At 37.2% G+C, this 17,500-nt stretch overlaps 1 protein-coding gene and 1 pseudogene across 1 annotated transcript; one reads left to right on the top strand and one right to left on the bottom strand.

Moving 5' to 3' along the window:
- Positions 1-4,913: 4,913 nt before the first annotated feature.
- LOC144963857 (uncharacterized) lies at positions 4,914-10,695 on the top strand. Its single transcript, XM_078897806.1, has 2 exons — positions 4,914-5,234; positions 8,543-10,695. Exons 1-2 carry the CDS (start codon positions 4,942-4,944, stop codon positions 8,937-8,939), a joined length of 690 nt encoding a protein of 229 aa, XP_078753932.1. The 5' UTR covers positions 4,914-4,941; the 3' UTR covers positions 8,940-10,695.
- On the bottom strand, positions 5,577-12,220 carry LOC144963856 (uncharacterized; annotated as a pseudogene).
- Between the last annotated feature and the right edge of the window lie 5,280 nt (positions 12,221-17,500).

Raw genomic sequence — 17,500 nt, 5'->3', positions numbered from 1 at the left:
TGATGAGGAAAACGAAGGGGAGAGGAGGGGGAGGAGGAGGAGGAGAAGGAGGAGAAGGAGGACAACAATGATGACGGTGATTATGGCGTGTAGAGGAAAATAAACTTTTAAAATGATCAGCCCTCCTCGACTGGAGATAAAAACCTCAGACTTACTGATTACCGGTTAGAAGTTAGAACCAGGTACCAGTGAACCACAGATGCAGCAGCTAGAGCTATCATGCATAGTAGTAGCACGTCTGACCAAAACTCAGGAGTCTGTGGTTCGATCCATAGTCAAGAAAGCCTGATATTTAAGTAGATGCTTTTTCTGCATTTTATGTTTCTTTTGAATCTTATTTTTTTCTCAGGCATTCTCATAGACATTTTGATTTTTCACCAGAGCCTGCTCCAAAAGATTTTATATATTATAAGGGTAGTTTCTTGGCCTCCAATTCTCTAAAAATGCTGGTTTTTGTGGGTATAATTTCACAAGCTCATAAACAACCTCTATCATAATATATATATATATATATATATATATATATATATATATATATATATATATATATATATATATAAAGATCTAAAACGTCGATCGAATGAAATGACCCCAACTTCTCAAAAGTCTAAAACCCAAAGGCTCAGGTTTAAGACTTTCTTGGCAAAATTATGACATTTTAATCGATTGATATATGCATTCTATGTTTTCTGGCCAAATGAAGAAAATGTGATGTCTCGGTATACGACACTACTGTATCAAAATAATGACAGTATGTACTCCCCCCCCCCCCCTAAAAATATATATATATATATATATATATATATATATATATATATATATATGAGTGTTGGTGGGTACTCGTAGGTACGAAAGTGCTCGATAATGATGGTTAGAGCTAATATAGAATGCAAATTGTCACTCACATTTTTTGTGGCCGAGGCGATTCCGAGAAACGAATCGTCTCGGCCACAAAAAATGTGAGTGACAATTTGCATTCTATATATATATATATATATATATATATATATATATATATATATATATATATATATATATATACATACATTGATCTACATGTATTTATGTATTTATGATTGAGCGAACGCATAAAGGTTGGCTGTGTCAAGTGGGAGAACTTGTAGGCTAGTGACTTTACAGAGAGAAAAAAGGAAGAAAAATAAAATGAATAAAAACCGAATAATAAAATATACATAATATGTATGACGATTACAATTCCCAGCGACTGTATAATAATTACTATAAGACCCCACGTACAGCGGTCAGTGAGAAGAAAGTGACAGACAGCTTTGACAGAGTACAAAAGTATCTGATCGGGTCGTCTATTTCTCACTGTAAACTAACTGCCTTTTACGTTCGCATTTCGGTCCTTGTCTTGTGATGTAAAAGTAGGAGGGATGGGGGTTGAGGGGAGGGAGCTATCTTCGAGTGGTACGAATTTATGATAGTAACGAATTAATGGTCACTATGATTTTTATTTGGTAGGGGCAATGCACTCATTGTTAGTCATCAAGTTTATTGTGATATATTATTATGTATTGCTGAATGATGGTGTTGCATGCGAGACAGAACGTTCCCACGGCTTTCCCTCCGTGTCTTTTTGATGACAAAATAGGAAAAAGTTTCATGACGCTTGCTCTTCTTTTCCTTTTACTTCTTTAATTCTCTCTTCTCTAATGTCGATTTCTTTTTACAGGCTGTGTATATTTTGGGTAAAAAAAAATTATCATACAAATAATAAATTTTATTATTGCGCATGGAATTTAGTCATCTACTAATCCCGCTACCCCCCCCCCTCCCCCCAACCCAAAAAAAAAAACAAAAAAACAAAAAGCAAAAAAAAAAAAAACAAAACAAAAACAAAAAAAAAAAAAAAAAAAAAAACAAAAAAAAAATTAAAAAAAAACAACAACAAACAAACCAAAAACAAAAAGCAAGCAAAAAACAACTCAAGATAGTTGATTTCCGCTAATAATTTGATGCTGGTTAGGACAAATACAATGACATGTACAGATTTGGAAACATGACAAAACTAGCTTTCCTTTGGGATATAATTTATTGAATTTGTATAACTGTTGAAAAATCGCAAATATATAATACACGACATTAAGAAATCAATTTTGCAAAATCGAGCACACAGTTGAAATCAGCGCACGTACTTTAATATTTTGTATGTCCATCATTAAACTTGTATTTGCCATGAAGCTAGCTGATGGACTATTTCTTCAGGTTCAGGTATAATATTATAACAAAAATCAATTCCGCCAACACAATTGGGATTGAAACGTATTCATTAAATAGGTGAATTTTGAGTTGTCTCTAAACCCTCTTCCGCACTAGGACAGGACTGTCCCGGGACAGTCCTGTCCCAAATCTGTAACATATAGAATTTAGAGAGATCTTCCGCACCTATTGGGACGGGACAAAACAGTCCCGTTGTGTCCCAAGCCGTTGTGAAATGCTACAAAATCAGCGGGACAGGACTGTCCCAGTCCCGTGTTCATATCGTTTGTGATAGTAGAAAAATATAGCAGACTTCCGCACTAGGACAAATAAGTCCCAGACTTGGCGGCGCCGTGTCAAAATTGAAATGCCTGTCTTTATTTTCTGCATCCCTACTCCTCCTCCTCCTCCTCCTCCTACTACTACTACTACTACTACTACTACTACTACTACTACTACTACTGCTACTACTACTACTACTACTACTACTACTACTACTACTACTACTACTACTACTACTACTACTACTACTACTACTACTACTACTACTACGACGACGACGACGACGACGACGACGACGACTACTACTACTACTACTACTACCACTACTATTTCTACTGTTGCTTCTGCTGCTGCTAATGCCACTAATATATTAATAACTACATCCCTTATATTTTGTATTTATTTCCAATTCCATTGTATTTATTTTCCAACAATAGTCCACACTTTATTTTAGTTCACTTTCTATACTGCATTACACAGTTCCTTCCCGCCTCCCCTCTTTTGACATAATTATGTACGCACCTTTTATATATTTCTATTGCTCTGTTTTAATTCGCGCTTCCTCACAAAGTAGCAAACAATTACCTGCCCATCAATGTTTTTGTTTATGCATCTTAACAACGCCACTACCACATTATCTCATTCGTCTGTAGTTTTTAATTCATCATGTGTTGTTGATGAAGGGGAAACCCGAAACGTCCATTTTATCTGTTTTCGTATATTAAACTGAAGCTTACATTCAATTTCACAGTTATAATTTATTTATTTATTTCAATTCTGAATATAAAAAAGCAAGAACAATTCAAAAAATAATTCTATGTGATGATACCACGTACAGAAGGCATAGCAACATAAATATTTTCGGCAATTTAAAAACGTATGCTTATAAATATAATTTAAGAAGTGTCACACTTTGTGACACAGCAGTAACGTGTCTAAAACCGGTCGCACATCTATTCGGTAACTTGTGGGATCAATTATCTTTATCGTTATTTATTTCTGGAATTCTCAATGAAAATATTTTTAAGTAAGTCCTTCTGAGCCACTTGGACTCATTGTAAAACAAATTAAGTCCTTTAGAGCCATGTAGCCAATTGTGAAGGAGTTATTCCGGTTTCAATAGCGTGAAGCGGACAATTAACGTATTTGTTTGAAAACCTTTGAACGGGACGCTAGTCTGTAGTCTATCGCAGATTACTATCCCAGCTTGACAGGTACCCTTTTACACCTGAATGGAGTGAGTGATTGGAGTAAATTTTCTTGCTCTAGAAAGTACAAATTGGCTTCGGTCGGAATCGAACACAGAACCTCTGAGTCCAGAGTACAACGCGCTAACCATCGGCCATCTTGCCTCCTAAGCTTATAAATCCGGAACTTATCCATGTTTCTGTGGCGTTGAGCAGACAGATAACAGTTTAAAATTTAAAATAATAAAATTCATTTTTTCATCCCATAGGGGAAATTTTTCTCGAGGGTCTATTCCCAGGTAAGACTGGAATAACCCAGGCGTCAGCCGCAATGCAGCGCCGCAAATTTAGCTAGGACAAGGTATAACCAGGCGTCAGCCGCAGTGCAGCGCCGCAAATTGAGCTAGGCGAGGTGACTTACTCAACTGATGCCTTTCGGGTACGAAGCATGCTGACTTTCTATTATCCTCTTGAATGATGCTAGTCCGTCAAAGATTACTTTCATCAGCGAACTGGTACTCATTTGCACCTGGGTAAAATGAGGTGATTCCAAGAAAGTCATTTTAAGATAGAGTCTACGGAATTGACCCTAGAGCAATCTTTGGGTCATTAAAGGATGCACCCAATATTGTTTTCTCTTTCAATTTGTCTTTTTTTTTCCACGTGGTAAAGCACAGAAATATGCAACCTCTATTTCATCCATTACTAGTAGTAGTAGTAGAAGTAGTAGTAGTAGTAGTAGTAGTGGTAGTAGTAGTAGTAGTAGTAGTAGTAGTAGTAGTAGTAGTAGTAGTAGTAGTCGTAGTCGTGGTAGTAGTAGTGGTAGTAGTAGCAGTAGCAATAATATTACTCTTGCTATAAGAACATTTCATGATTATATAAATCTTATGAAACAAATCCCATTGTACAGTGTAAAAAATCATTATCGTCATGTCGTATCTTATGTTGATTCATAAAATGTGAATTATTAGAGTTGCAATTGCCTACAAAAAAACTTTTGAATCTTGTAAAAAAAAAAAAAAATAATGCATTCGCGCAGGTGTGTCCTGGGACAGTCCTGTCCTAGTACGGAACCCCTTTTGAATAGAAGTTTTCTCCAGTGGGACAGGACAAATTTGTCCCGGGACAGTTTTGTCCTAGTGCGGAAGGAGGGTTAGTGGGAAAACTTCTATTCAAAATGGGTTCCGCACTAGGACAGGACTGTCCTGGGACACACCTTGCGCTTCGCTTGCTCAAATGCATTATCAGTATGGATGAAATAGAGGTTGCATGTGTTTGTGCTTTACTGCATAGAAAAAAGAAAAATGGAAAGAGAAAACAATATTGGGTGCATCCTTTAATGACCCAAAGATTGCTCAAAGGTCAATTCCATAGACTCTATGGTGATCTCCGATCCTATCCTAAAAAAATTTTCGGCTACTACAGGATGAGCATTGATAGTTTTGACAACCTTCTTTATCTTGTTGGAGGAGCTCTCACGTATCAAGACACACCATTCAGGAAGAGTGTTCCACCTGAGGAGAGATTGTCTGTGGCGATTCGGTAAGAAATTATGACCGTATCATTTTGTGTTGTTTGGAACATTATAGTGCAATTAATTCAAAGTTGTACAGTTAATTTATTCGCATGAAATACCCTACTCTTGGAATCAAACGAATCATATATTTTTCCGCTTCGCTTCATGTAATTCTTGCTTTTCTTTTACTTTACTTACCCCCACCTCCCCCTTTCCTTCTCACTCTCACTCCCCCCCCCCTTCTCTCTCTCTCTCTCTCTCTCTCTCTCTCTCTCTCCCCTTCCCCCCTCTCTCTCTATCTTTTCAAATAAGGTACAGCTCTTTTTTTTAATTTCAATTTTTATTTTACTTTTGAAAACGTCAACACATTAAAAAAGAAATCAATCAACATTTAATACAACCAAAAAAGAAACGTCAAATGCTTACAATGTCGGCATTTGAATCAGAATAGGAGCTACCAGCAGATGGGGCTCGGGGACACGGCTGAGACTGGTACTGATAATAAAGATTGTTGGTGTCTGTTGGCAGGAAAACATGTGGTCCTGGAAAAGATGTTGAATAGCTTTGATATGGGTAGTTGGGTGGCTGACATCGTTGTGGCGTTGAATGTGACTGCTGTGTCTCTGGTAAAGTGACTGCTGTGTCTCTGACAGAATGACTGCTGTGTCTCTGGTAGGGTGACTGCTGTGTCTCTGGTAGGGTTTGGCGCTGTAATAAAAGATCACGCGATTCGTACCGGTACATGATTTTCATGACCTCCAGCTTGGCTTCAAATTTGGTTTGTGACGACATACGTCTCATTGCAGGCAGAAAGCTGAGAAGAAAAGATTTATCTTCATCAACTTCGTCAGCATTCTGCGCTCTTTCGCTAAGAATGTTCAATAATTTTTGTTCGTACGAACTATCAGAGGAACTTTTCTTTTTAGATTTTTTTAGCCGAATCGCATGCAGCTGAAGTAGATGCGAGCGGCTCTCTGGCAACATCACCTGGTGACTCAGTTGTCTCCGTGGGTTCCGAGATTTCAGTTTCGTCAGACTGAAAATTGCTCACCGTTTCTCTCTGCTCCATTGAGGGCAAAAGAAAGAGAAGCTGCTCAAAGTAGATGTATTTTCTTCTCTTCTTTGCGGCTTGCCCGGATGTAGATTTCCGCTGTTCACGTAATTCCCGCAGAAAAGAGCGTCTCAGATTTACCCATCGTTGCTGGATCTCCTTACCTAAAGTAGGAAAGATAAAATAACAAGATATGAAGTGAGTAGAAAAGTGCCAGAAGACAATAGAGAATAAAAAATTTTTTCCGCGGCGGTGGTGGAGTTTGAACCTGCGACCTTATTGGTACGACAACTCCGCCTGGCAGGTGAGAGCGTGGCTCTACCGTGTGAGCTATCCACGAACACAAAAATATTCGTTTCAAACCCAAAGTCATTTCTAGATCCCTCTCTCACCCACTTCTTGAGATCGCCGATTCGTTCACCACCATCGCGAAGTAATTTTGACCAGCAGTAAAGCTTAATAGCCAATATTCTCATCACAAACATATAACATAGAAACGATTGAGACATTGAGTATGCTCCGGTGTATGGGGTGAATTTTTAATTCAGAAAAGTGAGTGGAGCAGGCACTTATGTTGGTAACAACAAGATATGAAGTGAGTAGAAAAGTGCCAGAAGACAATAGAGAATAAAAAATTTTTTTCCGCGGCGGTGGTGGGGTTTGAACCTGCGACCTTATTGGTACGACAACTCCGCCTGGCAGGTGAGAGCGTGGCTCTACCGTGTGAGCTATCCACGAACACAAAAATATTCGTTTCAAACCCAAAGTCATTTCTAGATCCCTCTCTCACCCACTTCTTGAGATCGCCGATTCGTTCACCACCATCGCGAAGTAATTTTGACCAGCAGTAAAGCTTAATAGCCAATATTCTCATCACAAACATATAACATAGAAACGATTGAGACATTGAGTATGCTCCGGTGTATGGGGTGAATTTTTAATTCAGAAAAGTGAGTGGAGCAGGCACTTATGTTGGTAACAACAAGATATGAAGTGATCGTTTCTATGTTATATGTTTGTGATGAGAATATTGGCTATTAAGCTTTACTGCTGGTCAAAATTACTTCGCGATGGTGGTGAACGAATCGGCGATCTCAAGAAGTGGGTGAGAGAGGGATCTAGAAATGACTTTGGGTTTGAAACGAATATTTTTGTGTTCGTGGATAGCTCACACGGTAGAGCCACGCTCTCACCTGCCAGGCGGAGTTTTCGTACCAATAAGGTCGCAGGTTCAAACCCCACCACCGCCGCGGAAAAATTTTTTTTATTCTCTATTGTCTTCTGGCACTTTTCTACTCACTTCATATCTTGTTGTTACCAACATAAGTGCCTGCTCCACTCACTTTTCTGAATTAAAAATTCACCCCATACACCGGAGCATACTCAATGTCTCAATCGTTTCTATGTTATATGTTTGTGATGAGGATATTGGCTATTAAGCTTTACTGCTGGTCAAAATTACTTCGCGATGGTGGTGAACGAATCGGCGATCTCAAGAAGTGGGTGAGAGAGGGATCTAGAAATGACTTTGGGTTTGAAACGAATATTTTTGTGTTCGTGGATAGCTCACACGGTAGAGCCACGCTCTCACCTGCCAGGCGGAGTTGTCGTACCAATAAGGTCGCAGGTTCAAACCCCATCACCGCCGCGGAAAAAATTTTTTTATTCTCTATTGTCTTCTGGCACTTTTCTACTCACTTCATATCTTGTTGTTACCAACATAAGTGCCTGCTCCACTCACTTTTCTGAATTAAAAATTCACCCCATACACCGGAGCATACTCAATGTCTCAATCGTTTCTATGTTATATGTTTGTGATGAGAATATTGGCTATTAAGCTTTACTGCTGGTCAAAATTACTTCGCGATGGTGGTGAACGAATCGGCGATCTCAAGAAGTGGGTGAGAGAGGGATCTAGAAATGACTTTGGGTTTGAAACGAATATTTTTGTGTTCGTGGATAGCTCACACGGTAGAGCCACGCTCTCACCTGCCAGGCGGAGTTGTCGTACCAATAAGGTCGCAGGTTCAAACCCCACACCGCCGCGGAAAAAAATTTTTTATTCTCTATTGTCTTCTGGCACTTTTCTACTCACTTCATATCTTGTTGTTACCAACATAAGTGCCTGCTCCACTCACTTTTCTGAATGAAAGATAAAATATCAATATACCTATTTATTTCTATAACAAAAACATAATATGAGCTTGAAAGCTAATAATCATTACATAAACTCGTTAAAAATGAAATTCAATCCGTTGTTATCTGCTCCTTATTTCTTTTCAGTTACTTTGCAACTGGATGCACTTTGGTGTCTCTACATTATGAATACCTACTTGGCATTGAAACAATTCGTGAAATACTTCAGGACGTTTGTGAAAAACTGTGGACATGTTTGAAACCAATTGTCATGCCAATGTTGGACCAAAACGACTGGCGAAAAATTGCTACAGTTTATTACAACAAGACACAGTTTCCTAACTACATCGGTGCAGTTGATGGAAAACATATAAGAATCTGTCAACCAGCTCAAAGCGGATCCTTATTCTACAATTACAAAAGCTTTTTTTCAATTGTTCTTATCGGGATTGTGGACGCCAACTACAGTTTCATATCAGTTGACATTGGATCGCATGGCAGCTGTAGTGATTCCACTGCTTTCAAAGATTTGGACAAATGTTAGAACATGGGCAACTGAAATTACCCCCACATGAGGAATTACCAGGTGATGATAATGGTACAGCCATGCCATTCGTGCTCGTTGGTGATGAGGCGTTTGCTCTGTCTGATCATTTGTTGCGACCTTACCCTAGGAGAGAATTGACGCAGACTAAGAGAATTTTCAATTACAGACTGACTCGTGCTAGGCGTATGGTAGAGTGTGCTTTTGAAATTCTGGCAAATAAATGGAGGATTTTTCATCGCGCAATGAATTTGAATCCCCATTTCTGTGTGAGTATCATCAAAACCTGTTGTGTTCTGCACAATTATGTGCGACAAAGGGACGGAGTCGCATTTGATGATGCAATTTATGAATGCCCCTTGCAAAGTCTTAGTCCAAGTAATGTGCGCACACGAGCATCGCCAATATCAAACAGAGATTATTTTGCCGATTATTTCATTTCTCCACAAGGTTCCGTACCCTGGCAGTACGACAAAATATAGAGAGCTTCTTTTCCTCATTGGATCGTTTCAAAGAACTTTCTGCTACTGTTGATTTACATTTATGGACTTGCCAATAGCAAAGTTAAGTCAATTCCCTCAGTTGTACTGATTTGTTTTGTTTCGAGGTAAAGTGTCTAAAACCGGTCAGCATAGAGTGGAATGCAAACAATCCGAGTCACAATGTTATCATTGACTCGTGGTGATCTAGATGTTGATATTTTTAGAACATACTTATTGTCAGATTCATTTAATCTATTTTTACAACGACTAACGCAGTCTGCGATGTATTTGGTTTCTACTGGAATTTTGAATATCTATAATGGAGTCGCAATGGCTTAGTGGTTAAGTGTTGGACTCAGTAACCGGATGTCCTAGGTTTGAATACTACAATAAGCACTATTTTGGCCGCGCTTAATTCTTGGTAAAGAATCGCCTCATTTTACCCAGGTGCAAATGTGTACCAGTTCGCTGAGGAAAGTAATCTTTGACATACTATCGCCCTGTCAAGAGGATAATAGAGGAAAACTGTTATGTCTGCTCAACGCTACAGAAACATGGAAATGCTCCGGGTCTATGAGCTTAGGAGGCAGGATGACCGAGTGCTTAGCGCGTTCTACTCCATACGGTTGTAAAAGGGTAACAGACAAGCTGGGATAGTAATCTGCGATAGACCAGCGTCCTGTTCAAAAGTTTTCAAATAAATACGTTAATTGTCCGCTTCACGCTACTGAAACGGGGATAAACTCCGGCACCATTAGCTACAAGGTTCTAAAGGACTTAATTTGTCTTCAATGACCCCAAGTGGCTCAGGAGGACTTATTTAAAGACAACATATTTCCATTGAGAATTCCAGAAATAAATAAACGATAAAGAGAATTGATCCCACAAGTTACCGAATAGATCGACAAAACCCAGTATAATAGCAAAACCTGATTTTACAGATGAGCCGAAAATCTGTTCAAATTTTACTTCAACTTTTTACAATAACTATGCGGAGAATTGATGCAAATTTGGTATCAATCGAAAGTTCTTTTTATTTATTCTATCATTTTGATATATAAAAATAAAAATATAGACCTGGATTATTCGAAGTCTGAATTTACTGTTAGACTGGGTTTTGCCACTGCATCGGAACCTGATTCGCGCGGTACAAACACCGTACCTCACATTACACGGGGTTTTGTCATTGCATCATGACGCATGCTATACCGTATCTCGGCGTTTGACCTATATTTTTATGTATTGGGAACTGAGTGTTTTTACTAATTTTAAAAAAAAAAGAACACCTGATAATAATTTGTTGTGAAGTAAAGTCATAAGAAACATCGAAAATTTAGTATAGTAGAGTGTAGTAGTATAGTATAGTGTAGTAGTAGTAGTAGTAGTAGTAGTAGTAGTAGTAGTAGTAGTAGTAGTAGTGTAGTAGTAGTAGTAGTATAGTAGTAGTAGTAGTAGTAGTAGTAGTAGTAGTAGTAGTAGTAGTAGTAGTAGTAAGTAGTAGTAGTAGTAGTAGTAGTAGTAGTTAGTAGTAGTAGTAGTAGTAGTAGTAGTAGTAGTAGTAGTAGTAGTAGTAGTAGTAGTAGTAGTAGTAGTAGTATAGTAGTAGTATGTAGTAGTAGTAGTAGTAGTAGTAGTAGTAGTAGTAGTAGTAGTAGTAGTAGTAGTAGTAGTAGTAGTAGTAGTAGGAGTAGTAGGTAGTAGTAGTAGTAGTAGTAAGTAGTAGTAGTAGTAGTAGTAGTCGTAGTAGTAGTAGTAGCAGTAGTAGTAGTAGTAGTAGTAGTAGTAGTAGTAGTAGTAGGAGGAGGAGGAGGAGGAGTAGGAGGAGGAGGAGGAGGAGAAGAAAAAGAAGAAAAAGAAGAAGGAGGAGAAGGAGAAGGAGGAGTGGAGAAGAAGAAGAAGAAGAAGAAGAAGAAGAAGAAGAAGAAGAAGAAGAAGAAGAAGAAGAAGAAGAAGAAGAAGAAGAAGAAGAAGAAGAAGAAGAAGAAGAAAAGGAGGAGGAGGAGCAGGGGAAAGAGTAGAAGGAGGAGGTTGGTGATAAAGAAAAAGAAGGAGGAGAATGAGAAGATGGTGTTGATGATTGATTTGTATTAAGGTAATGAAGAAATTCCAATTATACAGTACTACACGGCCGGTTATGCAACGACAAAACCCAGTATAACTGGACTTACGGGGTTTTGTCGCTGAACCAGCTGATAGAAAAAGCAACATAGTTGATAAAAAAAATGTTTGTACTTTTTTATTTTTAAGAATTGGCTTTTAATATTTTGTGAGTAGATGCAGGGTGTCATTCTGATCACCAATGATATAAAAGGTCTATTTGACACAATTTCGAAGATACGGGGTTTTGTCGTTGTACGGCAGAGATGTGCGACCGGTTTTAGACACGTAACTACTGTGTCACAAAGTGTGACACTTCTTAAATTATGATTATAAATATACGTTATTAAATTGACGAAAATGAAGTTTATGTTGCTATGCATGCTGTACATGGTTTCATCACATAGAATTATTTTTTGAATTGTTTTTGCTTTTTATGTTCAGAATTTCAAATAAAAATAATAATTAAAAAAATAGGAAAACAAAAATTAAACCTATCTCTCAGTTTTTTTTCTTCACTTGTCATTTCTTCCCATCCTGGAACGACTTGTTCATAAACCTCGGTCCACGCCTTTATTTTGACGTCCCTGTCACAATAGCTGCTATCAGCTTTGTTGTACAAGCAGGGCTTGCTCTCCACTACGTTGATTAATTTTTCGATCCAATTTGAATCGACGTCCATGTCTTTTTAAATTGATAATCTGAGGTGTTAATAAGTATGCCTATCAATCGAGATACTGAAGTAGATAGATGAAAAGTTGAAAGTAGAGATGCAGTAAATAACGACAGTATTGCAAGTTTGACACGGCGCCGCCAAGTCTTGGACTTTTTTGTCCTAGTGCGGATGTCTGCTATATTTTTCTACTATCACAAACGATATGAACACGGGACTGGGACAATCCTGTCCCGTTGATTTTGTAGCATTTCACAACGGCTTGGGACACAACGGGACTGTTTTGTCCCGTCCCAATAGGTGCGGAAGATTCCTTTAAATTCTATATGTTACAGATTTGGGACAGGACTGTCCCGGGACAGTCCTGTCCTAGTGCGGAAGAAGGTTTACAACCGCATATTATGTCAGTATCAGATTCAAGGAAGACAGGAAACGTGCTCAAACCTGGGGGACCTGCATTGTTGAACGCTCCATCACCATAACGTTTCAGTTCGACTTTGGTCGATCTCGTCTCCTGAGTGGAATGATTACGGGTTGAAACTAACTGCACGATGGTAAGCGAGAGGTCGGGGCGTTGAAAGTCAGAAAAGATAGTTTATAGTCGATGCGGGCCATGACTGGCAACCAATGTAGAGCCGTAGTATGTCTGCCGAATGTGTCCTATCATATTATCGAAGGTCTGGGATCAGTCTTGCTGCCCGGTGCCGACCGATAGGTAGTTGAGGCGGGACAGTACAACCGCACACACAAAATACAATTACAATACAATTCCCTTTATTCATCCCATAGGGGAAATTTGTCTCTAGGATCTATTCCAAGGGAAGACTGGAATAACCCAGGCGTCAGCCGCAATGCAGCGCCGCAAATTGAGCTAAGGCGAGGTGACTTTCTCAAGGCCACACAGGGCAGCGGCGGGCGATCGAACCCGGTACATTTCGAGTACGAAGCAAAGACCGTACCGCTGAGCCACGCTGCCCGCCGAAAGCCAGTTGAGGTCTAGCCCTGATGACTCCATTTATGTGAATTTTTCATTGAAAGAGATCTGTCCAAGATAGCATCGAGGTTTTTGGCCTTTGTTGAGACCGAGACCATCTCGTTGCCGATTTTGATGGAGGAGATGGGAATAGTTCAAAGTCTCTAATCGGTATCACACAAAATGACTTCCGTTTCTTCATCGTTACACATAAGTGACACACCTGTTTTGATTGCAACACAGCCAGAGTTATTTGCTGGATGGAAGCTGTCGTCTGCATATCATAATGATAATGGCCAATAACTTGTCAGTGGTCCATTGTGTTGAGGGTGTGAAGCACGGGACCAAGCACCAAACCTTGGGGAACAACTTAGTTTAGGGGCACACTGCAGGATGCCATTCTAGCAAAGGAAACAATCTGCGACTGATCGCAAGGTAGGACCAAAAAAAAAACATTTTAAGTAACTCCAACTAATACCAAAATTATGGTCCCATTGATTTGTGCGCAGCATGTCATAGTCGATCGTATCAAATGTGGATGGCAGGTCAAACAACAACAAGACGAAACTTGATGACTTGTATGATGAGTTCTGAAGTGTATTTCAAACAATAAAAACATATTTTGGTGGGGATTGGGTCAAGGGCACATGGCATTGGTGGGCATGATCTTATGATAGCTTTCACTTTGTCTGATGTAACAGATCGGGAAGATTAAAATACAACTCTTGATAAGATGAGCATAATCGGGGCGTTGAGAGAATACATTCAGGACTGGATTCCAGGTCTTTCCTGATGCTTGATACATTTTTATGCAATGAACTATACGTAGAAGTCGGAAAAGTCGGTGGTGGGTATGGAGCGAGACAGAATGGAGGCCGGATTTTACCGTACTAAATTCGTTGACATCGTTGAACAGGGTCTTCTGAACGCCAGGTGATCCTTTTTGAATTTGTCTTTTAACCATGAATGCGGGAATAATCTCCTGATAGCGAAAATACACGAGACAGAAGATATGAGAAAAGGTGAACGAAAACGATATAAAATTCAAAGTATTGTGAATAAAGAAATAAAACATCTTTTAAAATATATAGATATGCAGAAAATTAAAATTAAAAACTGCAAAATTAGTTACACTATCAAAGAGAAATGAACTTGTAAGATCAATCTTATAAGATTTTCATTGGTTGATCATCAAGCTCAGAATTGATTTTAATGTGCTTATGAATGCTTAGAATTGTTTAAGTGATTTTGCTTCTTCCTATTTACATGAACTTCTACATATTTCTCGACTAACCCAATCGTTCATTAAGATGTCTACTAAACTGCTCCTAATTGAGAAAAGCACAGGGTTAAATTCTAATGACAAAGCATTTCAGCATACTTGTACGCAATGAAAATACTCTTGTCTTCGTCAAAAATAATACAAAATCTCTTAGTTTACCAAAATCCATGAAGTGTGTTCTGATTAATTGTAGCTATCATTTTTTACTGTAATAATGCTCTGACTTTCTGTCTGACACAGCCAAAGATGTAATTTGTACATGTCTCACAATTCGTGTTAGGTGTCCTTAGTTAGGCGTGACATTCCCCCAACACCTAATTTTATCCAATTTCATTGCAAAGACCAAGTGACATGGTGTAGAACAAAAACAACACTATGCCTACTAGGTTATTTAGTGGTCATGAAAACTCCTTAACTCTCTCGAATTAAGGGGCGGTTTGGGTCTTTTCTAAAAAAAAAGATTTAATTACCTACATTGGGTGGTTTTAATCATTCTGTATCGTCAATATAGGTTAAAAAACAACATTTATGGTGAAAAATTTTAATTATCTGTGTTGATACCCATTTTGCGATCTAATTTGGGGGTCTGACATCAAAAATATAACAATCTTGTGGCAAACGTTCCACAAAAACTAATGAAGGAATGACCTCCATATTCTTCCCTCTTGTCAACATTGTACCATAGTGGGTCACCATAGAGAGATTTTACGGCTTTAGCTTATGGAAGTTTTATTAGAACATTACAAAGTTGACAATCAAAATGTTAGACAAAATTGATGTAAAAAAAATTCAGATTTAGGATTATAATTTAAAATTCACATATCTTATAAAAAAATCTCTCTATGGTGACATAATAGATTATCTCTGTGATAACTGTGGAAATTTTGAGTCAATTTCATTGAATAGATTCTGAGAAACGTTTGACACAGTTTCCCATACCCTTAGAAAAATGACAAATTGAGAAAATAGCAAAATGGCTTCTCGTTTTTCACACATTTCTTACTACCATTTTCGACTGTGTTTTTCGTGCCTGTATAGTCTACTTTAAGAATTTGGACTTCAATTATATTATTTCTAAGATAATAAAATATCATTTTCCACCAAAATCTCAAAATCAAATTTTTGAAGGATTTTCCTAATAATTAGACCCAAACCGCCCCTTAATATACATGGAAAATCGAACACATTTGTTAGATTTTCCATGAGGGTGAACTCGAGAGAGTTTACTTATTTATTTTCATAATTGAATGATAATGGTGAATCCATAAGATCTTCTAGTGGAAGGAAAAAAAAAACGTTAAACGCAATGACTATTAGGAATAAGAAGAAAAAATAGAATAATAATAATAAGAAGGAGGAGGAGGCGGAGGAGGAGGAAGAGGAGAAGAAAGAGGAGGAGGAGGAGGAGGAGGAGGAGGAGGAGGAGGAGGAGGAGGAGGAGGAGGAGGAAAGCAAAAGATGTTGAAAGAAAAGAAGATAAATCAAAAGAATATTCTTTAAAACTTGAACATTTATATAGCGAAATATCCACTAAACGTGTTCAAAGATTCTTACTATGGGTACCCAAGCTTCAGACATACTTAACATGTAGAACATGACATGATGTCTATTAGGCGATATTACATTTTTTCCCGACAGAGTTAATGCTGCCAAGAGCCAGGTATTTATTTTATACTTGAGTTCAGCGAGAGAATGTGAGTAAATAGCATTTTCCAAGTACTCAACTATCCTCCGCTTAGAGCGGGACTCGGTGGGTTAAAAAAAAAAACGGACCCCAATCTCGTTTATACGCCATCCAAAAATGAGACTCTCAAGACTTTCTGATATTTTGGGAGCCATCTTCATCTATCGATACATGAGGAAAGTATTGTTTTTTTTTAAAGGCCAAATTTAAAAGAAAAATCTTATATGTGACCCATCGCCTCAAACCGGTATTTAGTCGTACGAACCAGTTGCCAAAGGAAGTTCTATGTTAGAATGAACATAATAATAATAATAATAATAATAATAATAATAATAATAATAATAATAATAATAATAATAATAATAATAATAATAATAATAATAATAATAATAATATGATTTATCTATATAGCTCCTGTCCCATACTAGGCGCACAATATACAGGGCTACAATATATATTATTTAAAAAACATATATTAATACAATTTTTTAAAAAATACTGTATCATATTATCAAAAGATGATGATATTACGGAATTTAAAAAAAAATAAATTAGGGTAAATATATTCTATGAGGTGACACTACAAAATAATATAAATAAACCTGTGGTATCTATATTGCTTATCCATTCTTTTTCAACTTTAATAATTAAAAAAAAAAACAAAAAAAAAAAAAAACAACAATATCAAATAGATGCTCAATTGGTTCTTTCTACATACCATCTAAATATAACCAAAAAGACTGCTTCAGAATCAGTAAAGCTTGAAAAAAGCTAGAATGGAAGAGAATTCCACACTGTTGGGGCTGCGCAATATAAGGTTCTGTCTTTTAATTTTATGTTCCCCCCTTTTGTGGTGCGCAAAAGATGCTGATCACTCGATCTTAAATTACGAGATGGGATATAATCATTTATAAAATCCTTAATATAATATAATTATAAATATGAAACAATATTTTTGGTCACTTAAAAAAATGTATTCATTGTTTTCAATAAGACATGAAAAAGTTACACAAGTCTTATGTTTTTCTTTAAACATAAATTAAATGTTAGCATCTACACCATACCGAATTAAAACCGTTTTGAGACAAAAGGTCACATATATTATTATTAATTAATATATTATTATTATTATTATTATTATTGTTATTATTATTAATATTATTATTATTATTATTATTATTATTATTATTATTATTATTATTATTATTATTATTATTATTATTATTATTATTATTATTATTATTATCATTATTATTATTATCATCATTATTCTTATACGACAACATTCTCCTCGATATCTATTTGAAACAAAACAACTGACGGACTCTGGAAAAAAGAAAAGAGAAGAAAAACTAATAACATCACATCAA

The sequence above is a fragment of the Berghia stephanieae genome, chromosome 2 (assembly GCF_034508935.2).
Source record: "Berghia stephanieae isolate SIO BIC M18660-M18661 chromosome 2, UCSD_Bste_1.3, whole genome shotgun sequence".
Classification (NCBI taxonomy): Eukaryota; Metazoa; Mollusca; class Gastropoda; order Nudibranchia; family Aeolidiidae; genus Berghia; species Berghia stephanieae.
This window is presented reverse-complemented; position numbering and strand designations above follow the sequence as displayed.